Raw genomic sequence first — 12,929 nt, forward strand, 5'->3', positions numbered from 1 at the left:
AATGGCAAAGGACAACCCGGCCCTCCGCAGCCGCTTGCAGTTTGTGATGCTTACCGCGCAGTCCACAAGCTCCTTACTCAGCGAGACAGGGCACGGCCCTAGGGCGCACTGTCATTTTTCTTGCTTGCTCCGCCGATGGTAACGCGGCATGTCGGTAGCAGTATGCTTGGGGTCCGGGAATATCGCGAGCTTCGACTACCACAGCCAGCTCTTGTCTGTTCTTCCAGAGTCCCAGGGAAGGCGGAGAGTCAGTGACGGCTATAGTCTCAGCAGCATACCAAAGGGATGGTCGAGCTGCATTACCATGGGCTGATGTGGAAGCTGGGACGACGAGATGTTCGAGCGCTTACCTTCGTCCGTCGCGCCATCATCCAACACTTTAGGGCAGACGTCTTTGTACTTCGGCAGACGCCTCTTGAGCTTGAGCTTGAACATCCACACGAGTTTGCCTTGGAGTGCTGCTCTTCGGTGCATTAATCTAATTTTAGTCCAGTAATGACATAGGTGTGTGTCCCGCATACAAATTTGCACATTGTAGCTTGAATAACCAATATATAATTTCTGGCATACCGTAGTGACCCCTAAAATGTGTGCGCTGCCGCTGGGTACTACCAGGCACTCCTGAGCCTCTACGCGTGCGCTACCCAAAAAGGGCAGATGCGGTGGCTCAGGGTAGCAAGCGCCCTCGCTACGTAGTCAGATGCTGCTTCCTGATGTATTCGCGCAGAATGCCTAGTCAGATGCGGCACTGACACAGTGAAACATAGCCCTGCAAATAACACTGGCACGTACCTCTGTGGTCGCGGCGTGCGTATGTTTGCTCTTCGGCGCCGCACGGGTGCGTGGTGGACACTGATGAGTCACCGTCCACACCAAGTGTTGAAGGTCCGACGCAGCGCTTAAGTAGCACACCCTTCCCACCAACATACCTTTCCTCCTTCCACACTGGTCACAGGCTCTGGAACATTTTTTCTTCGCGAAATACTCATACCAGTCTCTATCGCTCACGATACGAGGTGTACGCAAGAGCAGATGGCGAAGTACTCGACTTGCTGTCCACCAGCAGGATTGCGATTACTCCAGGAAAAGACGCCTCAAGAGAAATGTGCCTAGCAGTCCATGCTGCAATCAAGAGAAGTATATCAGTGACAAAGGGTGTAGGAGTGACTAACAAGAAAAGTCCAGCCTGACATCTATAGTATACAACACGATGGGAGTGGATTCACCGAAGATCAGAAGAGCGCACGCTTTGTCCGTTTCGTGCTGTACAGTCCGAGAACAGGAGCCCGAAGCCCTTAAAGAGCTGCGCTTCGTCTCACCGAGTGGTAACAGCGTGCATGTTTTGACCTTCACGCATGAGAGGAGGTGTCGGAACAAGCACAGGCGAAGTGTCTCGCGAATGACGTCACGCCGCGCTTTTTTTGGGCCACTTTTTGCACCAATAGTACCCGAATCCGTCGCGCTTCGCGCGTTCTGTCTGCCCGCTTCAGCTGGATTAATATCGAACTTACACTTATGCTGCGGTATCCATCGGCTTGTTGTCCCCTTGGAGGAAATATGCCAGCCCTCTAGTAGCCCTCTCCCCAACCTCTAAGGCTTGGGTACGGGTCACTAGAACTCCGGTTTCACTATGTTTCTAATCAAAGTTTCTAGCCAAGTCGCCATCGCCCAAAGCACCAACCGTCAAAGATGCAGACATGTCGCGGGCTGTTCCCTGTGCTCTGAAATGCACGACCAGACTTGTCGGACTATATTACGCCTTCTGCACAGGCAGGCTAGCATCATTCTCCCTCACACACTCCAGGCAAGATGGTGTCCAAGCTCCTTGCCTTTGCGTCGTGTTCGCTCGCCTTCGCGAAGTCCATGGCCTACAGCATGAAGGTCCGTGAGGCCATACTCGCAGCGCCTGAGGGTTTCGTCAGCAATAGACCTGCTCCTGCGGATATTGAGCTCAGCCTAAGCATTGCGCTCGCGTAGAACAACCCAAATGGGCTAATCGAGGCGCTGTACGCTGTCAGCTCACCGGATAACCCGTCCTATGGGCAGCATCTCAGTAAGGAAGAGGTGCGTACATTTCTCTCCAGCATGTTCCGTAGCTCTGAGTCTTGCTACCCAGGTCGAACAGTTTGTCACGCCGACTGCACAGACCTCCGATGCCATCAAGAACTGGCTCGCTCAGGCTGGCGTGAATGCGACCCCCATCTCGCCTGCCGGCGACTGGCTCAGCATCACTGTCCCTGTCGGTCAGGCGAATGAGCTGTTCGACGCCGACTTTACCCTCTTCACCCACTCCAGGACCGGCAAAAATATAACGCGTACCTTGAAGTACTCGATTGCCGCCGATCTCGAGGAGCACATCGACGCCGTACACCCTACGACCTCATGAGTAATAGTGCGGTTTGGTTCGAGTGTAATTTCGACTAGTGTCACAGATTCTTAGACCCAACACCCCTTCATCCCGTCATCTCGACACCGTCTGGCCTCGAGCGCCGCGCCATTGAGGACTTGACGTCTTGCTCAACTGAGGAGATCACACCCGCCTGTATCGAGTCTCTGTACGACATCCCCACCGCCAAGGCGACTCAGAGCTCCAACCACCTCGCTGTCAGTGGCTTCGACGAGCAATTTGCCAACGAGGCTGATCTCGCGGTGCGCGCAGCCCCTAATGTTTGAGCGCAAGCGTTGTTGAGAATTGTACTTGCAGACTTTCCTGAACAATTCCAACCTGACCTCAATGGGGAGACCTTCGCCCTTCAGACTATTGATGGCGGTAGCAACCCACAGAACAGGAGCGAGACCGGCGTTGAGGCGGTGCGTACTTGTCTGGCGCACTTCTAAACATACACTCATCAGTCGTACTCGATAGAATCTTGACACCCAGTACGCTATCAGCGTCAGCCAAGGCGTGCCAACCACATTCATCTCTGTTGGCGAAAACAATCACGACGGTCCCGAACTTAGCGGTTTCCTGGACATCATACTCTTCCTCCTCGGCGAGTCCAACCCGCCGCAAGTCCTGACAACCAGCTACGGCGGCAACGAGAACATGGTCTCTCGCTTACTCACTGCGTGAGTTGTGTGCTGCGGCCCGGGTTTGACAGCTTACTGATATCGAATAGCAAACTTTGTAATGCTTACGCTCAACTCGGCGCCCGTGGTGTCTCCATCCTCTTTGCCTCTGGTGACGGCGGTGTCTCCGGCGGGCAGCCTCAAAGCTGCTCTAAGTTCATCCCTACTTTCCCGGCTGGATGCCCCTTGTAAGTATTTCCCGCGCATCCTTCTCTTGGCGACCTGGTTAGTAACAAACCGGCAGCATCACCTCCGTTGGCGCCACCCAGCTCATCTCGTCGTCCGGCGGCGAGACCGCTGGAACGTTAGACGACATCGGCGCCTCTTCCGCTGGCGGCTTCTCCAACCATTTTGCCACGCCGTCATACCAGGCCTCTGACGTCTCGTCCTACCTCTCCTCCATTGGCTCGACGAACAGCGGCCTGTTCAACGCTTCGGGACGCGGGTACCCGGATGTCGCGGCTATCGGGGTGAACGTTACCATCGTCGTTAACGGCACACTTGGAACAGTTGGCGGCACGAGCTGTTCGAGCCCCATCTTTGCGGGAATGATTGCGCTCATCAACGACGCGCTCATCGCCGCCAACAAGAGCACGCTCGGCTTCCTCAACCCACTTCTGTACGCGAATCCTAGTGCGTTCAATGACATCACGACCGGCAGCAACCCTGGGTGCAACACGAGCGGCTTCCCGGCTCTTAAGGGCTGGGACCCTGTTACTGGCCTGGGCACCCCGAAATTTACGGCGCTGAAGGCTGTGGCTCTGAATGCAGCTGGGGTTCCAGACCCCTCATTACAAACGGATGATACGACGCAGGGTTAAATTTCTCTGTAGACTACTTATTTCGAGTCTTTGCAGTTATTCCAAGAATGGCAGACACCCGCCAGCGAATTTTCAAAACCCAGAGCTCGAGAATTCCGCGGGAAGCATCAGGGGAAAATGACTTGGCTACACAGCACTGCGAAGCCAACATATGCCAGTCGAGTCCGTCACTGTCGTCCTTCTGGCAGTAGCTGAAGTATCCGAAGAAACACGGCCGCGGACAAGCGATCTAAGCTGCGCCAAAGAGTGTGGGTTCGAATCCCGCTCTCGTCGAGTTTCTTTTCTCTCCTTGGCAAGCAGCAACTCCCAACTTGAAGTGTTCGCAGCCAGTCCGGAAGCTAGTTGGCAGCTGTCCATGATGATAATTCATTCCATGGAGTCTAGACCACGAGTACTCAGTACAGTATTTAATGCTCAGACTAAGGCCAGTTAAATAGCACAGGTGGTATGGTACGAGATACAACCAGCAACGAGCCACACCAGCACCATCTCACAACTAGCCGCCCTGAGTACCTGCTCCCCACGCATATGGCATTCCAGGAGTTACAAACCCCGTGTCCACAAAGCCTCCAGAGTGCACGTGTGGCTGCCCTCCAGAGCCTCCTCCACCCCCAGGCCCGACGCCCTCGAAGAGCTGACCTGACCCGAAGTACTGCGGCATCCCGCGCGCCATCGTCGCAAACGGATCCTCACGCGATAACGTAGGCAGCAGGTCCGCAAAGATCGCATCCAAGTCGGGGTTGGGTGTGTATGCGCCGTTGAGAGGTGGTAGCGACCCGAACTGTCCCTGGGCATCCATCTGTTGTTGCGTCGGCGGGTCATGCCAGAAGCTGTCGGAGTCGAAGGCATCACTGCTGGGCAGCATGCTGGAGCCGCTGGAGCCATATACACGCGGAGGTGGCGCGTAGTTGAAGTTGGCCTGGGAATAGTTTGGAGGATTCGCCGCTATGAGTGGCTGCTGCTGCACACCGTTGTCATACGTGGGCGGTACGTTGGCCGAACGCTGTGTCAGGGAGGCTGAGCAAATATCGTGCGCAGGCACGATGCCGTCGTCTTGTCTGTGCTCGTGCATCCCGCAAGCACTGCCATTCTGTATCGACTCGACGGCAGTCATAAGGTCGTGGATGATGTCCCTGCAAGACGCCGTTAGAGAGACGGCCTCATGTGTCACCGGGTACCCACTTACCAGAACCGACCAGCAACACTCCATCTGCGTCACCCATTAGCGGCTTCAGCAACGACATAAATGGATGAAGCTCACCGTTCCTCGAGGTCCTTGAATATACGCAGTGCCTTGTGGACATGCTCAAGCTCCTTCGTGACGTTGGTAGCAGACCCTGACTGCGTCTCGCTCCACACATGCAGCAGTAGAATAATAACAGACGAGAACAGTGACGCCTATAACGTGCATACATCAGCCATGCCAGACAAACGAGAGAGAAAGGGCGTCGCACCAGGTGGTATCGGAAGACCAGTGCTTGGCCCGACAAGGCGAAGTACCTGTCGAGGGCTTGGATACACAACCGCGCCGCGTTCGTGCAGATCTCCAGCGATGGGAATGGCAGCGGCACGCGCCTCTGCGGTGTCATGATGAACGGCCGATGGATAAAGATCCGCAGGCTGTGGTACGACGCATGAAGCGAGGCGGATTGGCCAGCAAAGGGGACGTCCTCTCTGCTGGGATCGTATATTACTGCGGACAATCGATTGGTTATAAGCCAGGGTAAGGATTTTGGAGCGTACGTACAGTGCTCGGGGATCGAGTCCACCCACTGGTTCAGCTCCGAGTCCAGTTCCGCGACGATCTGCTGGGCACGCTCAGGATCTGAAAGACTCTTGGCCCCTTGCGGCGAGTACTGCGATCGTGTAAGCTGGGAGCAGGGTTCAGACATCATAGATACGCACAATAGTGCGTAGCACATGCGCATGTATCCGCTCCAGCCTCATGGCGCAGTTGAAGTGTGCAACGGTAGAAGGCCGCCCCACTGGCTGTTTGAATGCTTTTTGTGGATCTTCCGTCACCCAATATTCGTCGTCGCACTCGATAGGGTAGTCGACATCGAAGCTAGAGAGGACGGTAAGTGGAAGACCGGAAGACCAGTGGAGGGAGATATGGACAACCTACTCCTCATCTTGGACATCGCACGGCCTTCCCAAAATGGAGCACATGCCTCTGTCCATTGCCAATAAGCACCTGCGCAAACATTAGGGCTCTGCAAAGACGAACAGCTCATAAAAAAGCATCATACCAGAATGCGCGCTTCCGTAGCTCGCCCTCGACCGTCGGCTCCGGCCCGTACGCCATCTGTCTATGCGCACCCAGATCCTGCGCAAGCCGGAGGCCGCATCCTATGACCGCGTAGTTCGACTGTGGCATCGACAAGGCGGCGACGTATGCACCACCGAGCTATATGGCAGCCGTCAGCAAACACATGTGCGAAGATCGCTCACACCGTCTTACCGCGGCAACCTGCAGGTCATAAAGCGTCGTCGCCGTGAGCGGAATGAGCTTGCGCATGGCGCGGACCTGCTGGAACCATTGCCAGCCGGCCCATTGCCAGCTTGCCAAGCCGGGCGTGAGCGCGGCGGGGTTGTACGAGAAGCGCGCGCTCAGGGCACACACGAGCAGCATTGTCGCACCGAAACCCTCATCGATGAGGTGTAGCCCCGAGGCAATATTCTGTAGGAAAGTCGGTCGGTGCAGTAGAGGAAAGTTCCGGTGAATGTCCTGGAAGTAGTTATCGAGAAGGGCGTTCATGAGCGAGGGTTCTGGAAAATCGGTATACGGGAGTTCTGGCGGGATGAAATCCTACCGTGCGTGACAGAAAATGTGTGTCAGTAACGGTGTCGCTCTGAGCAAAAAGACATACCATGATACTTAGCCAGAATTCTGGGCGCCGTTTCGACGGCATTAGAGGGTTATACCCTCCGCTGAGCAATGGACTGCCGCTGTCTTTGGCGAGTTCTTGCTTCATTTTCATTGCGGCCTTCATGAGGGGGAAGTTGCTGGACCTGCCCATGAAGCGCACGCGTTTTTCATCGATAACAATATACTTGAAGCCTTCTACGAGACCTTCGTCTTCCCCAGTTTCCTCCTGCTTGACAGAAACGTTTGTAGCAGATGGCGGGTCGCCGGAAGGAGAGTAGGTCGAACTGTTCGAAATGGAGGCACTTGTAACATGAGGCCTTTCCAGTTCGGCGAGCCTTGATTGCAGCTGTGTGGTTGGGTATGACCGCGCTGTGGACATCATGTATAACCATTGAAAGACGCACCTGCTGAACCGTAAGCCGCAGCTTCATCACCTCCGATTCCAAAGCTCTGACATATCTGGAACATCCTTAGAACCTCCCCTCTGGTCTATGTTCTGCTTTGTGACGCACTCGCCGTTCACATAACGTTTCTGAATCGGATAGTGAGAGGTGGCCTTGTGAACTACGCCAGCATGTACCTTACGAACCTCCGAGGTCGCAGTATACGTGCACTTGCTCTTGAACACCGCACAGGTCGAGCATGATTTTCCTTCTTCCTCGGATCCGCCGCCTAGCCATTTCTAGGTTAGTGGAGCACATCCTTCGGTGCCTAATGATCACTCACACCGCACTGTCCACATCAATTGTTGAGAGTCGCGGCGCGTAAGCACGCGTTTTCCGTAAAGTACAACGAATGCACCTTTTCTCCTCCTACACTGGTCACAGGCTCTGGAACGTCTCTTCTTCGTGGCAAGCTCATCCTCGTCCCTGTCGCTCATGATCTGAGGTGTATGCAATGGCGAAGTCTTCACTCGGCCAGCTGATAAGATTGTCAGGAAAGGGTTCCTCAACGAATAGGCCCGCTCCGGTAAGGTGTAGGTTGTGGAGAAGGTGGAGGCCTTTGCAGTCCATCCTGCGATCAAGTGTCGGTGCCGAGGACTGGCGCGGAAAGAGGTGTTTGCATCATGTCGAGAGCCGGAACGCACGTTGCGACGGGGCGTGGGTTCGAATCTCACTCTCGTCATTCTGCGAAGGTCGTTTTGAGATTCGAGATCGATGCATATAAGCCATCGAAGGACGGAGGCCGAACTGTGCTTCTATGGAGCCTGGACCACCAGTGGTCAACCGGTCACTGCTCAGTGGTCAGACTAAGGTTGATTAAGGCTATTATAAAAGCACAGGCGGCATGGTCATATTGGTACGAGACACAGCCAGTAATGAATCCCACCCGCGACTCTAATAACTGCCAACACAATCTCACAACGAGCTACCTTGAGTACCTGCCCCCCACACAGACGGCATTCCTGGACTTACAAACCGCGTGTCCATAAAACCTCCAGAGTGCTCGTACGGCTGCCCTTCGGGTACTCCTCCGCCCGCACGCCCAAAAAGCTGACCTGGCGCGAAATTATGCGGCATGCCGCGCGCCATCGCCGCGAACGGGCCCTCGTGCGACAACGAGGGCAGCAGGTCCGCGAAGATCGCATCCAGGTCGGGGTCGGGTGTACATGCGCTATTGAGAGGCGGTAGCGGCCCGAACTGTCCTTGGGCATCCATTTCTTGTTGCGCCTGCAGGTCATGCCAGAAGCTGTTCGAGCCGGGGCTCTGGCTATTCGGAAGCCTGCTGGGCCTGCTGGAACCATCGACGCGCGGTGGCGGCGCATAGTCGAGGTTGGCCTGAGGATAGTCTGGAAGATCCGCCACCGTTCGTAGCTGCTGTTGCACATCGTTGTCATATGTGGGTGGTACGTCGGCCGAGGGCTGTTGTACAGGCATCTGGGAGGTTAGGTAAACATCGTGTGCGGGCACGATGTCATCGTCTTGTCTGTGCTCGTGCACTCCGCAAGCACTGCCATTCTGTGTCGCCTCGACGGCAGTCATAAGGTCATGGATGATGTCCCTGTAAAACGCCGTTAGAGAGACGGCCTCATGTGTTACCGGGTACCCACTTACCAGAACTGACCAGCGACATTCCACCTGCGGCACTCATTAGCGACATCAGACGACATAAATGGACGAAGCTCACCGTTCCTCGAGGTCCTTGAATATACGCAGTGCCTTGTGGACATACTCAAGCTCCTTCGTGACGTCGGTAGTAGACCCTGACTGCGTCTCACTCCACACATGCAGCAGTAGAATAATAACAGACGAGAACAGTGACGTCTATAACGCGCATACATCAGCCATGTCGGACGAACGAGAGAGAAAGGGCGCCGCACCAGGTGGTATCGGAAGACCAGTGCTTGGCCCGACAGGGTGAAGTACCTGTCGAGGACTTGGATACACGACCGCGCCGCGTTCGTGCAGATCGCCAGCGACGGGAATGGCAGCGGCACGTGCCTCCGCGGTGTCATGATGAACGGCCGGTGGATGAAGATCCGCAGGCTGTGGTACGACGCATGAAGCGAGGCAGATTGGCCAGCAAAGGGGACGTCCTCTCTGTTAGGATCATATCTCACTGCGGATAATTGATTGGCTATAAGCCAGGGTGGGGTTTTTTGAAGCGTACATACAGTGCTCGGGGATCGAGTCCACCCATTGGTTCAGCTCCGAGTCCAGTTCCGCGACGATCTGCTGGGCACGCTCAGGATCTGAAAGACTCTTGGCCCCTTGCGGCGAGTACTGCGATCGCGTAAGCTGGGAGCAGGGTTCAGACATCATAAATACGCACAATGGTGCGTAGCGTGTGCACATGTATCCGCTCTAGCTTAAGAGCACAGTTGAAGTATGCAACAGTAGAAGGCTGTCCTACTGGCTGTTTGAACGCCCGTTGTGGATCATCCGTCACCCAGTACTCGTCGTCGCACTCGATAGGGTAGCCGATATCGAAGCTGGCGGGGACTGTGAGAGGAAGGCCAGTGGAGGGAAACATCGCACCTACTCCTCATCTTTAACATCGCACGGTCTCCCCAAATTGGAGCACGCACCCCTGTCCATTACCAATAAGCACCTGAGAAAACATAAGGACCCTAGCAAGGACAAGCCACGGAAAAGTAACATACCAGAATGCGCGCTTCCTCAGCTCGCCCTCGACCGTAGGCTCCGGCTCGTACGCCACCCGTCTATGCGCACCCAGGTCCTGCGCGAGCCGGACGGCATAACCCATTATCGCGTAGTTTGACTGTGGCATCGACAAGACGGCGACGTATGCACCGGCGAGCTATGGTATCCGTCAGCAAACAGACACGCGAAAGATCGCTCACACCACCCTTACCGCGGCAACCTGCAGGTCATAAAGCGTCGTCATCGTCAGTGGGATGAGCTTGCGCATGGCGCGGACCTGCTGGAACCATCGCCAACCGGCCCAGTGCCAACTTGTTAGTCCGGGCATGAGCGCAGCGGGGTTGTACGAGAAGCGTGCACCCAAGGCACACACGAGCAGCACCGTCGCCCCGAAACCCTCGTCGATAAGATGTAGTCCCGAGGCGATATTCTGTAGGAACGTCGGCCGGTGCAGCAGAGGGAAGTTCCGGTGGATTTTCTGGAAGTAATTGTCGAGAAGGTCGTTCATGAGGGAGGGTTCTGGAAAATCGGTATATGGGAGTTCTGGCGGGATAAAGTCCTACCACATGTGACAAAAATTGTGTCAGAAAGAGTGTCACTCGGAGTAAGCAAAGACGCACCATCGTACTTATCCAGAATTCTGGGCGCCGTTTGGATGGCATCAGAGGGTGATACCCTCCGTTGAGCAATGGGCTGGTGTTGTCTTTGACAAGCTCTTGCTTCATTTTCATCGCGGCCTTCATGAGGGGAAAGCTGCTAGACCTGCCCATGAAGTGCACACGTCTTTCATCGAGAATCATGTACTTTAAGCCTTCTACGAGACCCTCGTCTTCCCCAGTTTCCTCCTGCTTGACAGAAATGTCTATAGTAGGTGGCGGATCACTGAATGTCGGACTGCTCGTGGTGGAAGCAATTGCAACGTGAGGCCTTTCCAGTTCAGTGAGCCTTGATTGCAGCTGTGTAGCTGGATATCACTAGGCTGTGGATATCACGCATAGCTATTGATAAACGCACCTGCCGAACCGTAAGCCGCAGCTTCATCACCTCCGACTCCAAAGCTCTAACGTATCTAGAACATCCTTAGTAGTCTCATTCTAGTCTGTAATCGTCTCCGGCACTCACTCGTCCTCCACATAACGCTTCTAAACCGGATAGTGAGTGGTAGCCTTGTAAGCTACGCTGGCACGTACTTTACGCATCTCCGTAGTTGCAGTGTACGTGCACTTGCTCTTGAACGCCGCACAGGTCGAGCACGATTTTCCTTCTTCCTCAGATCCATCACCTAGCCATTCCTACATTAATAGAGCGTAATCTTCGATGCCTGATGATCACTCACACCGCACTGTCCGCGTCAATTGTCGAGAGTCGCGGGGCATTAGCACGCCTTTTCTGTAACATAAGAAAAGCATACCTTTTCTCTTCCTACACTGGTCACAGGCTCTGGAGCGTCTCTTCTTCGTGGAAAGCTCATCCTCGTCCCTGTCGCTCATGATTGAAGGTGTACGTAGTGGCGAAGTCTTCACTGGTTGTCGACCAGCTGGTAAGATTATCAGGAAAAAGTGCTTCAGCGGATAGGCCCGCTCTGTACGAAGACGACAAGATGTGTGTAGTGGAGAAGGTGAAGGGCTTGACAGTCCATGCTTTGATCAGGAGGAGAGTACTTGTCGGTGCCGAAGGGAGATGATTGCATCACAACGCCACCACGAGCGGGGGTTCAAGAGACCGACCGTGTCGCCTCAGGGCGCGGGTTCGAATCCCACTCTCGTCACTGTAAGTCTTCTCCCACATTTTACCATTTTTAGATCGTCGCAAGTTCGCTGGGAAATGCCATATTAGGTGTCGTATTACCTAAGTTATCGCACAAAGAAGGTGCTTCCGCTCCCATAAAATACAAACTAGTTTTCCGCACGTTACCTAGGCTGAACCTATGGCTGCACCCCGAAGCCTCCCGTACCCGCAGGCACAGCACTCTTAAAGAACTAGACCGACGGTAAATGTGAGGGCATGACATGCGCCATGGCCGCGAATGGGTCTTGGTGAGAGAGCGTGGGCAGCAGGTCTGCAAAGATCGCTTCGGGGTCCGGGTCCGACGCGTATGCGCCATCAAGGGATGGAGGAGGGACGAACTGTGTTTGTGTTCCGGCCTCGGCTTGTGCAGGCGTGTTTTTCCAGAAAGTGGACATGCCGAGAGCCTCGCCGTTGCTGTGTGTAGGCGGCGCATGATCCAGGTTCGCCAGCGGGAAGCCCAAGGAAGAGCGGAGCGCCGCTGCTGGTACCCGCTGCTGCATGCCGTCGACGTACGTGGACGATGCTTGGCCTGAAGGCTGCGGCAAGTGTGCAAGGGAGTTCGGGTAGGCATCCAGCTCCAGTACAATGTTATCATCTCGCCTGTATTCATGCGCTCTGCGACCACTGCCATTCTGTGCTGAATTGACGGCGACCTTCAGATCGTGGACGATGTCCCTGTATAATGCCATCAGAGAACCCCTTTATGCAACCCACAGTCTCACTGACCAGAACCGACCAGCAACATTCCATCTACAGCTCCTGTGAGTGACATCGGCGAGAACTCAGACGTATGTGGCCTACCGTCCCTCGAGAGATGTTGTGAAAGACTTCGCGCAGGCGGGGGATTCACGAGTAATCAAGGATAAATTCCAAAAATAATACTACATGTTCTTATATAGGTTATCTACTTCCTAATCTGGTCAGACCAATAAAATGTACCTTAGGAAGCTGAGACTATAGAGGAAGCATAACGAGGGCGCAGAGCCGAGAGTGCTCTGCGCGGGTCATATCTAAAACGGGCATGACAGATCCATATTGGGCATGACGACCTAAGCGCGTCATGTCGGTATCCCTACCGGCGCGGCTGATGCGCATCCGGCGCCTCAGATACTACAACACTCCCCCTCAACGAGCAGTCATGTTCGCGAGGGAGAGCTGCCGGGTGTGAGTAGGGCGAGCGAGCGCCTTGGTAAACATGTCGGCGGCGTTGTCTTCGGAGGCGCAGTGAATGACGGAGATAGTACCGGCGTCGATGAGATCACGGAGGAAATGATGCCG

At 54.9% G+C, this 12,929-nt stretch overlaps 4 protein-coding genes across 4 annotated transcripts; 1 reads left to right on the top strand and 3 right to left on the bottom strand.

Moving 5' to 3' along the window:
* Positions 1 to 1,809: 1,809 nt before the first annotated feature.
* Positions 1,810 to 4,016, top strand: PHACADRAFT_207484 (uncharacterized protein; the record flags this gene model as incomplete). The annotated part of the gene is made up of 8 exons (XM_007393935.1): positions 1,810 to 1,917; positions 1,978 to 2,064; positions 2,117 to 2,365; positions 2,425 to 2,649; positions 2,743 to 2,811; positions 2,867 to 3,069; positions 3,120 to 3,257; positions 3,314 to 4,016. 8 exons carry the CDS (start codon positions 1,810 to 1,812, stop codon positions 3,888 to 3,890), a joined length of 1,656 nt encoding a protein of 551 aa, XP_007393997.1. The 3' UTR covers positions 3,891 to 4,016.
* A 231-nt stretch (positions 4,017 to 4,247) lies between these two features.
* PHACADRAFT_253186 (uncharacterized protein) lies at positions 4,248 to 7,723 on the bottom strand. The gene is made up of 14 exons (XM_007393936.1): positions 7,561 to 7,723; positions 7,486 to 7,491; positions 7,349 to 7,431; positions 7,272 to 7,291; positions 6,761 to 7,218; positions 6,352 to 6,699; positions 6,140 to 6,297; positions 6,016 to 6,084; positions 5,796 to 5,955; positions 5,638 to 5,746; positions 5,345 to 5,583; positions 5,152 to 5,288; positions 5,077 to 5,100; positions 4,248 to 5,023 (listed from the first exon to the last, which is right to left on the bottom strand). The coding sequence occupies exons 5-14, from the start codon at positions 7,139 to 7,141 to the stop codon at positions 4,387 to 4,389; spliced, it is 2,262 nt and encodes a 753-aa protein (XP_007393998.1). The 5' UTR covers positions 7,142 to 7,218; positions 7,272 to 7,291; positions 7,349 to 7,431; positions 7,486 to 7,491; positions 7,561 to 7,723; the 3' UTR covers positions 4,248 to 4,386.
* Positions 7,724 to 8,022: 299 nt separating this feature from the next.
* PHACADRAFT_253191 (uncharacterized protein) lies at positions 8,023 to 11,452 on the bottom strand. Its single transcript, XM_007393937.1, has 15 exons — positions 11,275 to 11,452; positions 11,200 to 11,205; positions 11,054 to 11,145; positions 10,986 to 11,005; positions 10,878 to 10,932; positions 10,484 to 10,819; positions 10,075 to 10,422; positions 9,863 to 10,020; positions 9,742 to 9,810; positions 9,532 to 9,691; positions 9,374 to 9,482; positions 9,080 to 9,318; positions 8,887 to 9,023; positions 8,814 to 8,837; positions 8,023 to 8,760 (listed from the first exon to the last, which is right to left on the bottom strand). The coding sequence occupies exons 1-15, from the start codon at positions 11,351 to 11,353 to the stop codon at positions 8,118 to 8,120; spliced, it is 2,475 nt and encodes an 824-aa protein (XP_007393999.1). The 5' UTR covers positions 11,354 to 11,452; the 3' UTR covers positions 8,023 to 8,117.
* A 390-nt stretch (positions 11,453 to 11,842) lies between these two features.
* On the bottom strand, positions 11,843 to 12,151 carry PHACADRAFT_27125 (uncharacterized protein; the record flags this gene model as incomplete). Its single annotated transcript, XM_007392680.1, has 1 exon — positions 11,843 to 12,151. One exon carries the CDS (start codon positions 12,149 to 12,151, stop codon positions 11,843 to 11,845), a length of 309 nt encoding a protein of 102 aa, XP_007392742.1.
* Between the last annotated feature and the right edge of the window lie 778 nt (positions 12,152 to 12,929).

The sequence above is a fragment of the Phanerochaete carnosa genome (assembly GCF_000300595.1).
Source record: "Phanerochaete carnosa HHB-10118-sp unplaced genomic scaffold PHACAscaffold_3, whole genome shotgun sequence".
NCBI lineage: Eukaryota > Fungi > Basidiomycota > Agaricomycetes > Polyporales > Phanerochaetaceae > Phanerochaete > Phanerochaete carnosa.

Coding starts and splice junctions, on each gene's coding strand:
- PHACADRAFT_253186 (XM_007393936.1), bottom strand. CDS start 7,141: ATGATGTCCACAGCGCGGTCATACCCAACCACACAGCTGCAATCAAGG. Junction 6,298..6,351: donor ATGACCTGCAGGTTGCCGCG/GTAAGACGGTGT, acceptor GCTGCCATATAG/CTCGGTGGTGCATACGTCGC. Junction 5,024..5,076: donor AGTGTTGCTGGTCGGTTCTG/GTAAGTGGGTAC, acceptor GGCGTCTTGCAG/GGACATCATCCACGACCTTA.
- PHACADRAFT_253191 (XM_007393937.1), bottom strand. CDS start 11,353: ATGAGCGACAGGGACGAGGATGAGCTTTCCACGAAGAAGAGACGCTCC. Junction 10,933..10,985: donor AAGCGTTATGTGGAGGACGA/GTGAGTGCCGGA, acceptor AGGATGTTCTAG/ATACGTTAGAGCTTTGGAGT. Junction 10,820..10,877: donor TGCGGCTTACGGTTCGGCAG/GTGCGTTTATCA, acceptor CCAGCTACACAG/CTGCAATCAAGGCTCACTGA.